The sequence below is a fragment of the Patagioenas fasciata genome, chromosome 1, assembly GCF_037038585.1.
Source record: "Patagioenas fasciata isolate bPatFas1 chromosome 1, bPatFas1.hap1, whole genome shotgun sequence".
NCBI classification, from domain to species: Eukaryota; Metazoa; Chordata; class Aves; order Columbiformes; family Columbidae; genus Patagioenas; species Patagioenas fasciata.
Genome location: NC_092520.1, coordinates 98344792 through 98359398, shown reverse-complemented (window position 1 = coordinate 98359398; position 14607 = coordinate 98344792). Strand labels below are relative to the sequence as shown.

Below are 14607 nucleotides of genomic sequence, written 5' to 3'. Positions count from 1 at the left end.
AAATGGTGAATCAAGGATGTAAAATTCCATACGAGTAGTCCTAGTTCATAAACGTTTTGGAGATGATGAAATAGTGATGACCACTTACCATATAAAAGGCAATAAAACATTTCAATAAACTGTCCAAATGTCATTTTACAGAAAAGATGTTTTAGTAATGTTTCTGTGTATACATGAACAGACATTAATTTCTGTACTTCGAAAACATTTGTGAAGATATCTAATATTTTTATTAGGTCAGTGTATCTAGCTGGAGAAAGAGAAAAGCCAAATTCTTCAGTAAGTACGAAATAAGAACAGCAATTATCAAAGCATAACAGAGGTTGATAAGAATTCCTCTGTGTTTAATTTGCTTATGCTAATCAATATTGAGGCCCCACTTCAAGTGTATGGACAAAGTAAGGAAGTACTTACAGGACAGAATTATGGGGGAATCTCTCTTGTCTTTTCTGGGAAGTCAGCAGAAATGGGTACCTCTCTGAAGTGCTTGTACACAAATGGATGCAGCATGGGGAAAACCGGGACGAGTTAGAAGTCCACATGCAGTTGCAGGGCTGTGATCTCAGTGGGATCAGAAAAATACAGTGCAATAACTCAGGCAGCTGGTGTGCTGCGGTGGGTGGTACCACCTCTTTAGGAAGGTGAGGAGGGGGAGAAGCCCTTTATGAAACAGCAGCTAGAATGCACGGAGCCCTGCTTTGGGACAGTTGAGAAGCCAACTGAGAGATTATGGGTCAGGAGTAGTGAATGACCAGTGTGGGTGACGTTGTGGTGGTTGTCTGCTGCAGACCACCTCGTGAAGAAGTGGCAGATGAGGCCTCCTTCTGACAACTGGAAGAAGCATTGCATTTCCAGACACTGGTCCTAATAGTGGTCTTAGCCATCCCGATATCTGCTAGCAGCACAACGGAATAGGGTACAAGGAATCCAAGAGGTTTTTGAAGCAGGGTCTTTCAAAAAGGTGGACCTGTTTTAAAATCCCTTGGCTTTGAAATTGGGTCTATCTTTTTAAAACTCCCTGTATACTGATGGTAAGTTCCTGACAGAACTAGCTAGGGAGCCAACAAGGGCAGACAGTCTGCTCATCTCATGCTTGCAAACATGGAAGAACTGATTATAAGTGTGAAGTTGAGGGCAGCACTGGCTGCAGGGACTGTGAAATGATGGAGTCCAGGATCCTGAGACAAGGGAACAAGGCAAATAGTGGAATCAAACCCCTGGACTTAGGAAAGGAGGTGTTGGTCTGCTCAGGGGTCAGCTTGGAAGAATCCCTTGGATGTGGCCCTGGAGAGAAGAGGGGTCCCTGAGAGCTTGTTAATTTTCAGTAAGTTTTTCGGAGCTCAGGAACAGTCCATCCTGACTTGAAGGAAGATGAAAAGGAAACGAATCCTGCATGGATGAACAAGATGCTCCTGACAAAAGTCAGGCATATAAAGAAAATGTACAAGAGGTAGAAGCAAGGATAGGTGACTTGGGAGGAATATAGTGGCATTATCCAAGCATTCAGGGATCACATGAGGAAAACCAAAGCCCACACAGAGTTGAATTTCACAAGGGATGTAAAGCGCAACAAGAAGGGCTTCTACAATTAGGTCAGGAAGGTGAGGAAGATGAAGGAATATGCGAGTCTGCTGCTGAATGGGGCAGGTAACAAAGGACATGGAAGAGACGAAGGTACTTAACATCATCTTAGCCTTTGTCTTTACTGTTAGGATTTGCCTTCAGGATTCCAAGATCCTTGAGGCCAGTGGGAAAGTCTAGACTGAGGAAGACTTCCTCTCAGTAGAAGAGGATCGAGTTTGGGAACATTTGAACAGACTGGTTATCTGGAAGTCCATTGGACCAGGTGGGATTATGCATCAGTGAGTGCTGAGGGTGCTTGCCCGTGTCACTGTGAGACTACTCTGAATTATCCTAGAAAGGTCATACAGGGAGAGGAGGCTAGGAGAGCTGGGGTTATTGAGCCTGGAGAAGAGCAGGTTCAGGAGCATCTTATCAGGGTATACAAATACCTGATGCAGGAAGTAGTGAAGACTGAGCCAGACTCTTCTCAGTGATGTCTAGTGAATGTTGGGAAGGCAGTGGGCACAAATTGAAAATACAAAATTCCTACTAAACACAGGAATTTTTTTCCTTTTTAGTTGTGCAGCTGATTGTAAAATGTCTTTCAAGGTGAATTTAATCTTTCTTTGTTGCACCTTTGCTCAATTGTTTTGTTTCAGAAAAATATTATTTTCTGTTCAACTAAATTTATTTGAAGATGTTTACATCAAGTGAAGTTTTATAAGCTTCAGTGGAAGGCACATAAGTCAGATACTCATAGCAACCATCACTATTTAGACATCTGCTTGGCTGTTCTTGTGACAGATTTGAGGAGGTACGCTAGTTGATGAGTATTCCATTTTGGGAAGGACCTGAATTTACTGATGGTAAAGTAATACCCAGTTTATAAAACTATATATATTTTCCTTCATTAATGAAGAGATTTTGAGGGATCTAATGTTGTTTTATCAATTTGTCTTTCATATTAAAGTGCTCCCTATAAAGTTACTGGTGGCACAGTGTGTTACTCAAGGGGTTTTGAAATTATGAATGTATCTTGAACTATGATAATTCACTGGTAGCCTTGTTTTGACGTACCTTGTCCTTTCCTGTGTGACAAGAAGCTTTTTTACAGATAGTTCTGGAAAACCACTTGATGGAGAGTGGTGGAACAAGTCTCCTTCTTTGGCTTGTTTAAGCAGCTTCTGCCATATGTGCCTTACTCCTTGAGTGAAAATGATGGGATGGCAGTGTTGCAGAGAAGTTGAAAGAGTTGTATTCGTTCAGAGGGGACTTATAGGGAAATGCAACACTGGTGTGGAGTTGCGAAGGCTATGGACAAATGTACTGTCTTTCCTAAAGAAATGAGAAAGGATCATGATGGGGAGGAGAATATAGTAATTTCAAAGACAGGTACCCCTTACAAGAAAAAACTTTTTTTTTTTTTTTCCTTTTTTTACTTTGTGGATTATGTGGGATTTTTTTCTGCTTCACCTTAAGAACTTTTCTGTGAAGGATAAAAAAAATGGAAGTATTTTTTATGAATTGAGAAAGATATATCAGCCGGTTTCTTCTGCAAGTAGCAAGTGTATTTTGGCAGTACTTACTCTCTGAAAATACAAATGTCTTAAAGCCAAGGAGAAATTACTTTGTAGTTATTTACAAAGATGTTACATTAATTAATCTATTACATATGCCAGAATATATTTGTCACAGGAATAATGACGTTTATGTATTAATTGCTTTCACATGGCTGCTGCGCTGCAAGCACACACCCAGTAACAAGTTGACTGTTGTGATTATTGCTCAAGAAGCAGGGTTGTATGGGCATGTTATATATAGCTGTATTTTAAAGATCCTGTATAAACCTAGTGTGATTTTTCAGGTATTATAAAATTCTTTGAAGACCCTGAAGAAGCCAAAACTAATGATATTAATTTGTACTACACATCTTACTGGGATCTTAGTATTTTTGCAAGTGTTGAGAATGTATAGAACATGTAGATAGGTAGCTCTCTTTTTCACGTTTGTACAAATGTAAACAGATTTTAATTGAAATCTCCTCTCTTTTGCATCAACACTTATAATCTTTGCAGCTGAAGCTGCTAGAGCTTGTCAGCTCCCAAAGGCTTATAACTGTTTATGCACAAGAGCCCGAGTGGAATTTTTTATGTGGTACATATTCTCCAGGGAACCGTTACTATATATTGAGTAGTGTCAGGAGGAAGCATTAGGCACAATAGTGTCAAAACTTCGTCTTTCATTTTTTTTCAGTAAATAAATAAACATATTCACACATTTGAACACAAAAACTGTTCTTTTGCTTCAGACAGGTGTCTGAGAGACCCTGTGACCACAGGATTTGACATAAACTGTGAAACCTTATTTTCCTGGTTAGATTTTCTGAAGAGCGGTGGCTCTCTGCCCACATGCGTCTTCTGCAACCTGCTGTGACGTGGGCTGGACTGCAGGTTCTACTGGACCTTGGGTGGCTGTGGAAGGACTGTTCACAGCCCTGCTGGGAGCAGTTTTAATATGTCATCAAAGACTTTTTGATTCCTGGCAGCAGTAAGCAAATGAAAACAGCCACTGGTCTAACAAGGGTGCTGAACTTTATATTTTTTCTGTAGTTTCCCTTGAGACTTTCACCATCCAACTGCATGGGAACTTTTTCTCCTGTTTTGTTTTTTATTTGGTAGTATGCTGGGATGCACCCGTGAATTCTGTCTAAATATTATTAACTTTTTATTTTACTTATGTCTGGCCGTTCACCTTAGGGTCATGAAGAAGAAATGGTGTATTTGCCTACATGTCTCACTGGTTAAGAACCTGCATGGAGAAGGCTGACAGGCAGCATTTCATGTTTTTATCCACCTTGTACTGACCCATAGAGGTTGGTTTCTCTCAAGTTAAATGTAAATATGTGGCTTGGGAGGTACTAAAATATTGCCTTTTTAAGTGTAGATTGCCTGTTTAAATCTTATCTAGGACTTCATTATTTTTTGTTTTAAAAGTCATTGTAGGTTTGAATATGCATTTTGTTGGTAGCAGTGTGGGCTTGAAGAGCTTTTACTGTTTTTGCTTACATTCCACTCTTTCACTTGTGCAAATGCAGTTGTTTATTGGGGGGGGGGGGTGTGATACACAGAGGACTTGGCTGGGAAACTGATCCATTAAAAAGTAATCCTTTTTTATCCGGATATTAATAACTCAGATCAGTTCTGGCATCCAGTTGGCTGTAGTACTCTACAAGTGATTGTATCAGCAAAAATGAGAGTGTTAGGGAATGTTTCTGAATCAGCAATGCTATGAAACTACAGTAAAAACTGTCCCGTTTAATTTCTAGCTTGGAAGGTCCCAGCTGAATCCTGCCCTGAGGCTGCTTTGACACTTCGGAGTCTTTTTCTACTCTTTAACTTTCTAGAAGGGCCTTCTGAACAGATTTTTGTTTGCAAGCATAACTTCTTGTGTTGTTAAACACGTATTTGGAATTGGTAACAAGGTCTCAACTTCTTGTGGAAGATAAGCATGTTCCTGTTGGAAAAATACCTGGACCAAATGTGGTAGCTATATATTTCTATAGTCAGTTTAAGGTGGCTGTTTGTAAGTCTGAATGTGAGTATGGCCACATGTTGCACAGAACAGGTGCATTTTTTGGACCCTGTGTTTATAGATGAAGTGTAACTGTGGTGGTCTAGTCAGATGTCCTTGTGGCAAAAGCACTGGCTACGCGCTTGCAGATGGAAAAAAAAGACTTTGTTGTGAACTTGACCTGAAATGGCTGAAAAACAGAGCATGTGAAATGCTGGGGGTCTGTTTCCATCTGCTGCTTCAAAGAGACTATAAACCAGTTACTTGGGTTAATACAGAAGGTTTGTGAGATGAGTGGAGTTTTCCTCATTGGTTAGTATATTTTTTTTTCTTGATTGCTTAAAACAAACAAGACCAAGAATTCTTCAACAGGTTTATTCATCTCAGTTACATAAAAAGGTACATTCAGACATATTTTTGCTTTCTGAGTTACCTATCAAAAAAAAACTGTGGCTTGTACGTTTTTCAAAATATAATTGAAATGTTGCTCAGCATTAAATAGTGCATGTAAGTAGCAAAATACACAACATAAATTTGACAATCTTCTTAAAATGCATAAACGTGTAAAATGGAAAGAGGTATTTGAGCCATCTAGTGGTTGGTATGAAACATTTTTTGATAGTTTGTAGGAAATGCAGATTTTATCGGCTTGGAAATATCATTTCTAATTTGTCCACTTTTTGATAGCATGACTGTAGAAAGAAAAACCCTAGACACTGAACTTCAAATTTGAGGTACTGTCTGTTTCAGGTTGCAGCTTTTTCTCAATTTAGTGTAGATTTTAGTAAAGAGAGAGATCTGATAACATAAAAATTACATTAGAAGTTAGTAGCCAAAGAATGAGTTTTGTCAGCATCAGATTTTCAGAAATGGTGAGCGTTGTTAAGTCCAAGGAAAGTATTGTAATAAGACAATTTTGGTTTCTACTTCCTACTGAAAAATGTTTGGAGGGAAAAGAACGGGTCCGTATTTTACCTCACCAGCTATTTATAGCAGTGATTAAATTACAAAAGTAATCTTTACTGGAAAACATGGGATGGATATTTTCTGTGATAAATGTGTCCAAATGAAAGTAACAGAGGCAATTGAAAACAGATTTCTTAAGAAGAGGTGTGTTCCTGGTAAACAGAGTCACAGAATCTTATGATGCTAAGAAAAAGGACATTTTGTAGATGAAGATTTAATGTAATGATCCCGCTTGGTACTGATATACATTAAGCTGTTCTAGCCTTTCATACTGGCTGTTGTCAACAGGAATTTGGCTGTACATTGAACTTGATGTTATTCTGCAATACAGGCAGAAAAGTTAGTTGCACAAGTAATGAATTTTATATACATCTTACTTGAATTATTTGTGGAAAAGTAGTGCATACATTGAAACATTAATATCTTCCAGTCCTTGTGAAAGTCCGATCCAGGTTTAAACACAGATGAAAATACATCTTTTAATCTTTATTAAGACAGATCTAATAAACAATCAACAAACAATACTAATGGTGTTACCTATGGTTAGAGCTGTAGTATTTCAAACAGATAATTATGATCCATACTGACATTTCTGAATTTGCACTTTTACATTTGAAATATTAGAGTCAAATCTTGCACTTGTTTTTGTTGGGAAGACAGTGGCAGCTAAACAGATTTTTAACCTCAGTCTCAAATGCTTTGTAAGGCCAAATGAGAATGAGAAAAATGGAAAAACCAGTTACAGAACAAAGGACAGAGCAGTAATGGTTGATGTGTATTTTATTGAGGTGAGGACACCCTGAAAGCTTCATGTGAACTTGATATATTAATTATGTTTGGACAAATCACTTGCATCTTGGTCCTTGAAAGTTGTTTATTATTAACCATTAGGATCAAAATATCAACTAGATTAATCTTCTGAATCTGTAACTCATTTGGACTGTGAATTCTAATGCTTTGAGAAGAGGAAATTAAATTCTTTCAAGATAAAAGGTTTTAGTTGTCTGGCATATTTTTCCGTGAATTTTGCAGTGTGCTGATGAAGGATTTTTTTTGTTGTTACTGTTAGTTTCAGTCTTTATGATGATCTAGTCTTGATTGCAGCTGGTGGATCTCTGAGGTAACACTGGATAATTCTGTTGGATTCTGTTCTACAATGAGTCTCACCTGAGCACAACAGAGGTTACTAGGTGTGCACTGTATTTTGCAGGCTTGCATGTTGCCCACATGAATATCTATCTACCTTCTTCATTTAAAATGACTTTCAATTCAAGGCATTACATATGCTCAGTTGCTGAGTTTGCCTTCTTTCCTAGTCTGTTGTTGCCAGAGCATGCTTGGAAATACATGGGGTACAGAATTGGAGATCTTTTTTCTTTATCATGTCTATGTTGTGATTTGTTCAACAGGAATGTGGTTTTATGGTAGTATTAAAGTGTCATCTCTTAGTGTTTATGGACTTCACCCTCCATTCCCCCTGTTAACATCTTCCAGTGCTCTGACTGCTGTAGTGTCTGGTCATACCACAGCATTTTCTTGGAGGCTGTTCATTGCTGTAGCTATGATCCAGCTGTATCCACGAAAGGATATTTGACCTTTTCCCAAGTTGTAATTTGCATTTAGAAGATGCAAATGAGGTATAATGAAATGGTAATATTGGGTCCTGTTTCTGATGAATGCTGCTCTTTGAATTGTGTTCTGATTACCAGTTATTCTCTAGGAGAAACGTGGTTGTTCTCTAGGAGAAATTTGGTTATACCTCTGACACGTGGATTGGGCTTAAGGCATAACTAATTTTCCTTTCATAGAATTCCATAGAAATTTGACTTGTTTAGGAAGTTGCATGTGAGTGGAAGAGGGCTTATCTTGACTTGCAGTATTTGACAATGGAAATTCCTTCTCTTGTCCCTGTGTCAGAGGTTTGTGTTCTTTGGGATATATATTCCTGGTCTCTCAAAACCAGAATTATACATAAGAAAAACCTAAAAATTTGTCATAGGCAACATGTACATGTTGTCTCCTGTAAATAGTGGAATAGCTCTGCTAAATAGAAAGCAACTGTGCTGTAATATAACTTATAAAAAGAAAAAGCATTTGTTTATTTTTCCTAATTTAGGAAATATGTAATAATTATTTGTAGAACTGGGTAGTTAAACATTCATTAAACCTCCTTAATAATGTCACTTTAGAAGCAAATCATACATTTCTGTGAAAAGAGATTGAGTGGAAATTGGCTTCACAAAGGAGAGTTAGTTATTTTTTTTTCTTCCAAAAAGTAGGGAAATAGGAGATAGAAATGTGATTAATGATGAAGAAATCTGATTATCTTAGGTTTGAAGCTGAGAGTTTATATTTTTGCTATTCAGAAAAGTGAAATTTCCTTAAGCATATTTTCAGGTTCATATAACTGATCTTCTACTTTAGGCACAGAAATCACAGTTTGTAGCTTTGTTTAACTTTATGTGGGTATAAATAATTTTAACTATGGAATGGTATTTGGTTATAAAACATTTTTTATTCTGTTAAGTTGCTAAAGACCTCTACTCTGTCATTTCCTTCCCTGCTGTTGTACAAGTGGATCAAAACACATCAGCTTCTCTCATGCAAAAGTACTTGAATATAATTGTTGTTACTATTACTCAAAAAATATTTTGTGGAGAATCGCATTTAGAAAAAAAAAAAAAAGGTTTAACTATCGTTCAATTCCTTCTTTGATGAAAGTTAAATATGCTTATCTTTATAAAGGAAATAGAATGTCAAAGGATGAATAAATAACTGGAACCTCAGTCATACAGCATATAGTTGTCTTATCTGGGTTTTAAACATTGTTTCTTTCCTTTACAGAATGCTGCCTTTTTATATGGCCTTGGTTTGGTCTACTTCCATTACAATGCCTTTCAGTGGTAAGTTGGAATAAACTAAGTGTCAAGATTGTGTGGTGCTTTATTTGTAGGCGAATATTTCAACTTCAGTGTAAGTGTACGATGGTTTATTTTCTTTTCATTATAGATATGATGTTTGAAGACATACTGTCCTGGGTCACATATTTGACTTATTATAATATACTTGTGGCAACCACAGCAGTTGCTTGAAAAAGGAAAGCACTTGCAAGGGAAGAATTTTAACTCCCTGTAATAATGATTCAGCAATGTGGATGGAGCGTTATGACTCAACAGGTTTTTGTGAATTGTTATGAACAGTCTGTAGCCTGTGTTTGTTTGAAAACCTTTTTACAAAAAAACTTTACTTTTCTCTTAGGAAAGAAGTGGCAATGTGGGCTTCTTTTCATTTAGCTTGGTATTTAGTAATTTTTGCATAGCTGTATAATGTGAAAGTTTTGGACATGAAAAGCAGTACACTCAGACTTGAATTAGAACATCTAATACTGTTGTGAAAACTTGAAATTTGAAAGAGTTGTAAATTCTGGCAGGGCTTTGAGGGCTTGGAAGGAGTTACTGTTAGATATGGGGGGAGGACTGGTTTCAGTTGGAGTTTTGGTTTTTCTTTATCAGTGATGAGAGAAGGATGAATGCAATAGACTCAGTCACTGGGATTCTGTCAAAGTCCTGAAACTTCCATTGGGGTTTGTTCTTGCAGAGTGGTAGCTAGCGGCATTGGCAAAAAGTCAGAAAGATGCAGTCTTTGGATCAGTGCTTTTTTACGCTTCAGTATGGAAACTGTTAATAAAATAATTGCAACTGTACTAGTTCATTGGTTCCTAAAAAGTTTACCATCTTACTGGACTAAGCATGACTGCAGTTAAGAAGGCAGTAAGGGGCTCCTGACTGTTTGTGTGGGTGTTTTTGTTTTTAGTCTTGCAATTTATTGCTTGCTTTATTGATTGTGGCAAAAAGAATGCCATGTATTGTATGTGGCATGAAATTCCTAATTAACGAGAGAAGAACAGGAAAGTTTTCAGAAAACCTGATAACCCACTATTGTAAGATTGTGTTCAGTCTTCATTGAATTTTGCCAAGTTTCAGAATGTTCTTGTTCTTACGCAGGCTTGGCTTCATCATTTAACATTGAAGAGGATTTTGTGCACCAGTTCTTCTTACAAGTGGCATCTTGTTAAAATTTGTACTGTGAAAATGGTAGAAAACTGTAAGATTAAATTAAATAAGACAAAGTAGTTAGATTTAGAGTAGTTGGTCTTTGGAAAGGCCACCTGTTCAACATAGGCTTTTGCCACCAGCACATAGTGCTATTTAGCACCTTCCAATGGCTGGAACAGCAAAGTCAGGGGATTGTGAGGCCTAAGTATTAATTAAGGGTTTTTTGCCTGGCCTTTAAGTAAGCTTGTTGAGAACATGACAATAAATTTATGCTTAATGTACAAGGTCTTAATTGCACATAGAGCTTTATGTAAAGGTTGTATAGAATGATCATACTTGCCACTGCATTCCTACAATAAAGTTATATATAGTGTGGTGCCAAGGAAGTTGTGTATCATTGGAGTATTGAGTAGAATTTTGAGATGGCAAAAAATCTGATGTAGATAAAATGTTACGCATTTGTGTGGGATTTTATTACTATTTTTTAAATCCTTTTGAGTGCTTTCCTCCATACCCCCTTCCTGTATTTTCTTGGGGGCAAATGAGGTGGGATTTTTGGTTGTGGGTGTTTAGTTGTGATAAAATCATAATAAACTTGGAGGTGATGGAATGTCATTTTTTGTAGATACGGTCGTCTTTGTAGATCTTAATCCTCCAGGACTACTTCGCACATTGCAAGGAGAATTCTGTTTCTTTCAGAGTGAAATGTTAGTCAAACTGTCATACTTCTGCTGCAGGTTTTCCATCTATTCTATTCCATCTATTTTTGTTCATAGAGTACAAAAATCTGTTTAATTCAGGCATGTAGAGGAGATGGTTTAAGGTGGTTTAAACAATCATGCTTCATCCACAAACATTTTTTTGTTTTTATCCACACCGCTTCAGATATTAATAGATTATAATGAGAGGCATGTACATAGTTCTTCCAAAAGGAAGGGATAAGGAAGTGCTTGAGGTTTTTTTGTGTCTTGTATAAACAAGGATAATAAAAAAGTGGGAACAAGGTGAGTTTTAGAATTCCTGTACATTATTTTTTAATTTTTCCAGCTTATAAAAAGAAGTGTTGGATTGGTTTCAAGATACATACACAATTCATTTTAATTCAATACTGTACAATTCTCTATATACTAAAGCAGCATTACAGCATTATCTTAAGTACAAATCTTAGCTGATACATTGTTCTATGATATTGTGTGCTATAGAATATCCCTTTGGTCAGTTTGGATCAACCATCCTGGCTGTGTCTCCTCCCAGCCTTTGTGCATCTCCAGCCTGCTTGCTGAGAAGTCCTTGACTGGGTATAAACATTGTCTGGCAACAACCAAAATATCAGCGTATTATCAACGTTCTTCTCCTGCTAAATCCAAAACACTTAACTCTATCCCACCTGATAACAGGACAGCTCCGTAAATTGGATCAAGTATAGTAAAATCGGTCTTGCAGATGTTAAATATTGATACTGGTTCATTTATACCATTTATCATCAAGTAGTAAGTAAAGTGGTTGGCTGATTTTTTTTCCCTGTTGTTTCTCAAGTAGAGTAGAACACCAGTAGAATAGAGATAGCTGAGATACGCACATGACTTAAATAATTTAATATCCTCCTCATTTGTGTTTTAGATTGAACACTTAAGGGATTTCAGTAGTTCATCGAAGGTTCTTTCATTTCTGTGCCGTAGCTGCATCCAGGTATAGTGGCTTAGGTGCCAAATTTTTTTCTGTTACTTCAGTAAGGGTTCTGAGCCTGACAGGTCTGTGACCTGCTGATTTACACTGAGTCGCAGCAAGATAAAAAGATAGAGTCCAAGGTCTGCAATTGTGTCCTGAAACTGGCTCCAGCTCCCTATTTCGATCTCAGCGGACCCACTGTGGTGCCATGACAGCAGCCTGTAGTGCAGCCTGTAGTGTTTTCAGTGACTGTTGTCTTGCACATTGCTGGACTGTGTGTGGGAGAAAGACACACTGTTCCTCAAAAACACCTTCTATCAGAGGCTGAGATCAGTCCCTCTTACTGCCCCATTTAGCATACCCCAGGGCTCCTCAGTCCGATTCCTTATCAGCTGTAAAAGTCTTTCCTTCAGTATTGATATTTTTGAGGGATTATGCAGACCCTTTTCTTCAGCTCCATCATGGCTGAAGATGTAGACTGCCTGACGAAAATGTCATGTCTGACTGGAACTTCTTGAAGCTTCTACATTCATTCTTGCCAAAACAGAAGCAGTTTTTATCTATTCAGTATCAAAGGATATGTAGAACAACTGTCTCTGCTTCTGGCTCCTTTAAAGTAACTTCACAGCCACCCCAGTCTATTTGCACTGTTACATCCTGGCACTTCTGTAAGCCAAGGTGTTCTGTATGCTGGAATTTCTCCTGTTAGCATCTTGCAACAGGGACATGGGAGTTCAGAACAAAAAGCTTTTTTCCTGTCTTCAACTCTGTTTCAAAATTGGATCTGGACACCAAGAAGGCAGCTGCAGTCTTTCATTATTCTTACTTAATTCAGGTAAAGACATGTAATGGGCAAGAGGGGGCAAGCATATACAGCCCCTACTGGAAGAGTGCAGCACCTTCATCTCCAGGATACAAACACTGAGCAGGCTCTCCACATCCCATCTCTGCTGCTGAATTCCACAACCCTTCAAAGGCCCAGCAGAGAGCAGCCCTCAGTTACCTATGGTACTGCATCTCATCTCTTGGTCACCATGCAGGCCTCCAGACACCTGAGAATCACTTTTCTCCTAGAAGTCCTTTGAAAGCCTCCGTAAGGCAGGAGTACTCTTTTCCACGTGCCTACAGGAAGACACAGAACTTACCATCACTGGTAAGATGGCCTTAGTGCCAATCACATTGGACCACTTACTTGAGCTGAAGGAGTCTTGTCTCACTCTGGCTGTCATTCTCCTTCATCTTTTTCTGGAAAATGAAATTTTGCTCTTCTCACAGTCATCCTGAAATAGTAAAGCAGCTGTTTAAACTGCTTTTAAAGTACCCATGTCTACAGTGGAATGTAATTTTTTTTTAGTAGGCTTGTGTTCCAGCCTTCTGTATTGCACAACTTGTTCATCTACCCAAGAAACTATTGTTTTATGGTGATTGCTGTTTGCCTATGAGAGTGGGAGAGTCCTGTGCTGTCGAGGTTCATTCTTTACCCTTGTTTCCTCTGTCAATACATACGTTTTTTTCAAGGCCAAGCTGTTAGTAACACAGTAAGATTTGTCTTCTAGGGGATTTTTTTTTTCTCCCAACAGGACCAGTTCCTTCAGATGGTTCTCAAGCTGTTTGTGTTAGTGGTTAGCAGATCCAAGAAACCGGGCTCTTCCACACAAAGAGTGGTTCAGTGGGTAGTGGGGTGTGTAAGAATGCAAATGACCTAGTGAAGTCCTCCTTCGCTTGTGTTGGTACACACCACCCATCACACAGACAGCACCCAGTGGACTGTTTCATCAAATGCCATGTCTGCTCTGTGTGCCTCCAGGTGTATCAGTAGTTTGTGCCATCGTGGAGGCTGCAAAGCATTTGATAAAATAGTCCAGTGACTGCGGTTTGCATGAAAGGCTCTGAGATTCATGCAACTGACAGTGACACTGGCAGCCTGTGGAGCTTCAGCTTTTGAAATAGTAATGGAAGGTCTAGGTGGGATATAATTTGAGAGCAGAAAACCAGGTTGCTTACCAGTAACTTGAGGTCTTCAAGCTGCACATTTGTATCAGTGCTTGTTTCCCTGTTCTGTCAAGAGTCCTTTCAGCTGGTCTGGTGTTTGTAGTTATCTTCATAAGGAGGGCTGATTTTAAACACACTCTGTGTAGATACTGCTTTGTCAAATATTTCTCAGGTTTCAGGTGGCTGTGTCTATCTAAGTATTTTTTAGGTATATAAAATGGGAATGTACACATAGACTACACATACTAATTGTAATTAACCATTAATGAAGTGGCAGTTAACCTTCTCTTTTGTTGTCTTTCTGTGATTGTTTATCAATCCACTTATTGGATTGATGAAAACATGTAACATCTGCTAATGCTGGGAAAAAAAAAACCCTACTCTTAGCTGCTGTACTACAGAAATGTTAAAAGACTTTGCTGCTCAAAATATTTCACCATTCAGCTATTACAGCCCGGTGGACAGAGGAGTTGTATCTAAAGACCGTAAATGTATTTCATAAAATTGTAGTGTTTTGTTTGTGTTCAAACTATGATTGTGAGTTTCAAATCCAAAATTGTCCATCATCACCTCACGTAATTTTCATTAGTGAGGCTATGAAATGACGTGAGGCTTAGAATAGGTCAGAAAATTGAAAGAGGATAAAGAATAAGAAAAAGTTACAGTCCAGCTTCGTCAAGTATTTTTCCTGATATATTCAAGTAATGTTATGTTCTTTATTTTGTAGACTTATTCTGGTTTTCATGTTTTTTGTTTGATATATACAAGTGTTAACTTTTGAACTGTTAAATGA

General features: G+C 38.0%; 1 protein-coding gene across 8 annotated transcripts in view; it reads left to right on the top strand.

Annotated features, from left to right (window-relative positions):
• KDM6A (lysine demethylase 6A) overlaps positions 1-14607 on the top strand; it is a 155247-nt gene that overhangs the window by 62854 nt on the left and 77786 nt on the right. For all 8 annotated transcript variants that reach the window (XM_065860541.2, XM_065860533.2, XM_065860559.2 and 5 more), the window contains exon 5: positions 8944-9002. In XM_065860541.2, coding sequence (XP_065716613.1) covers positions 8944-9002 — 59 coding nt within the window. The remainder of the gene's footprint in view (positions 1-8943; positions 9003-14607) is intronic.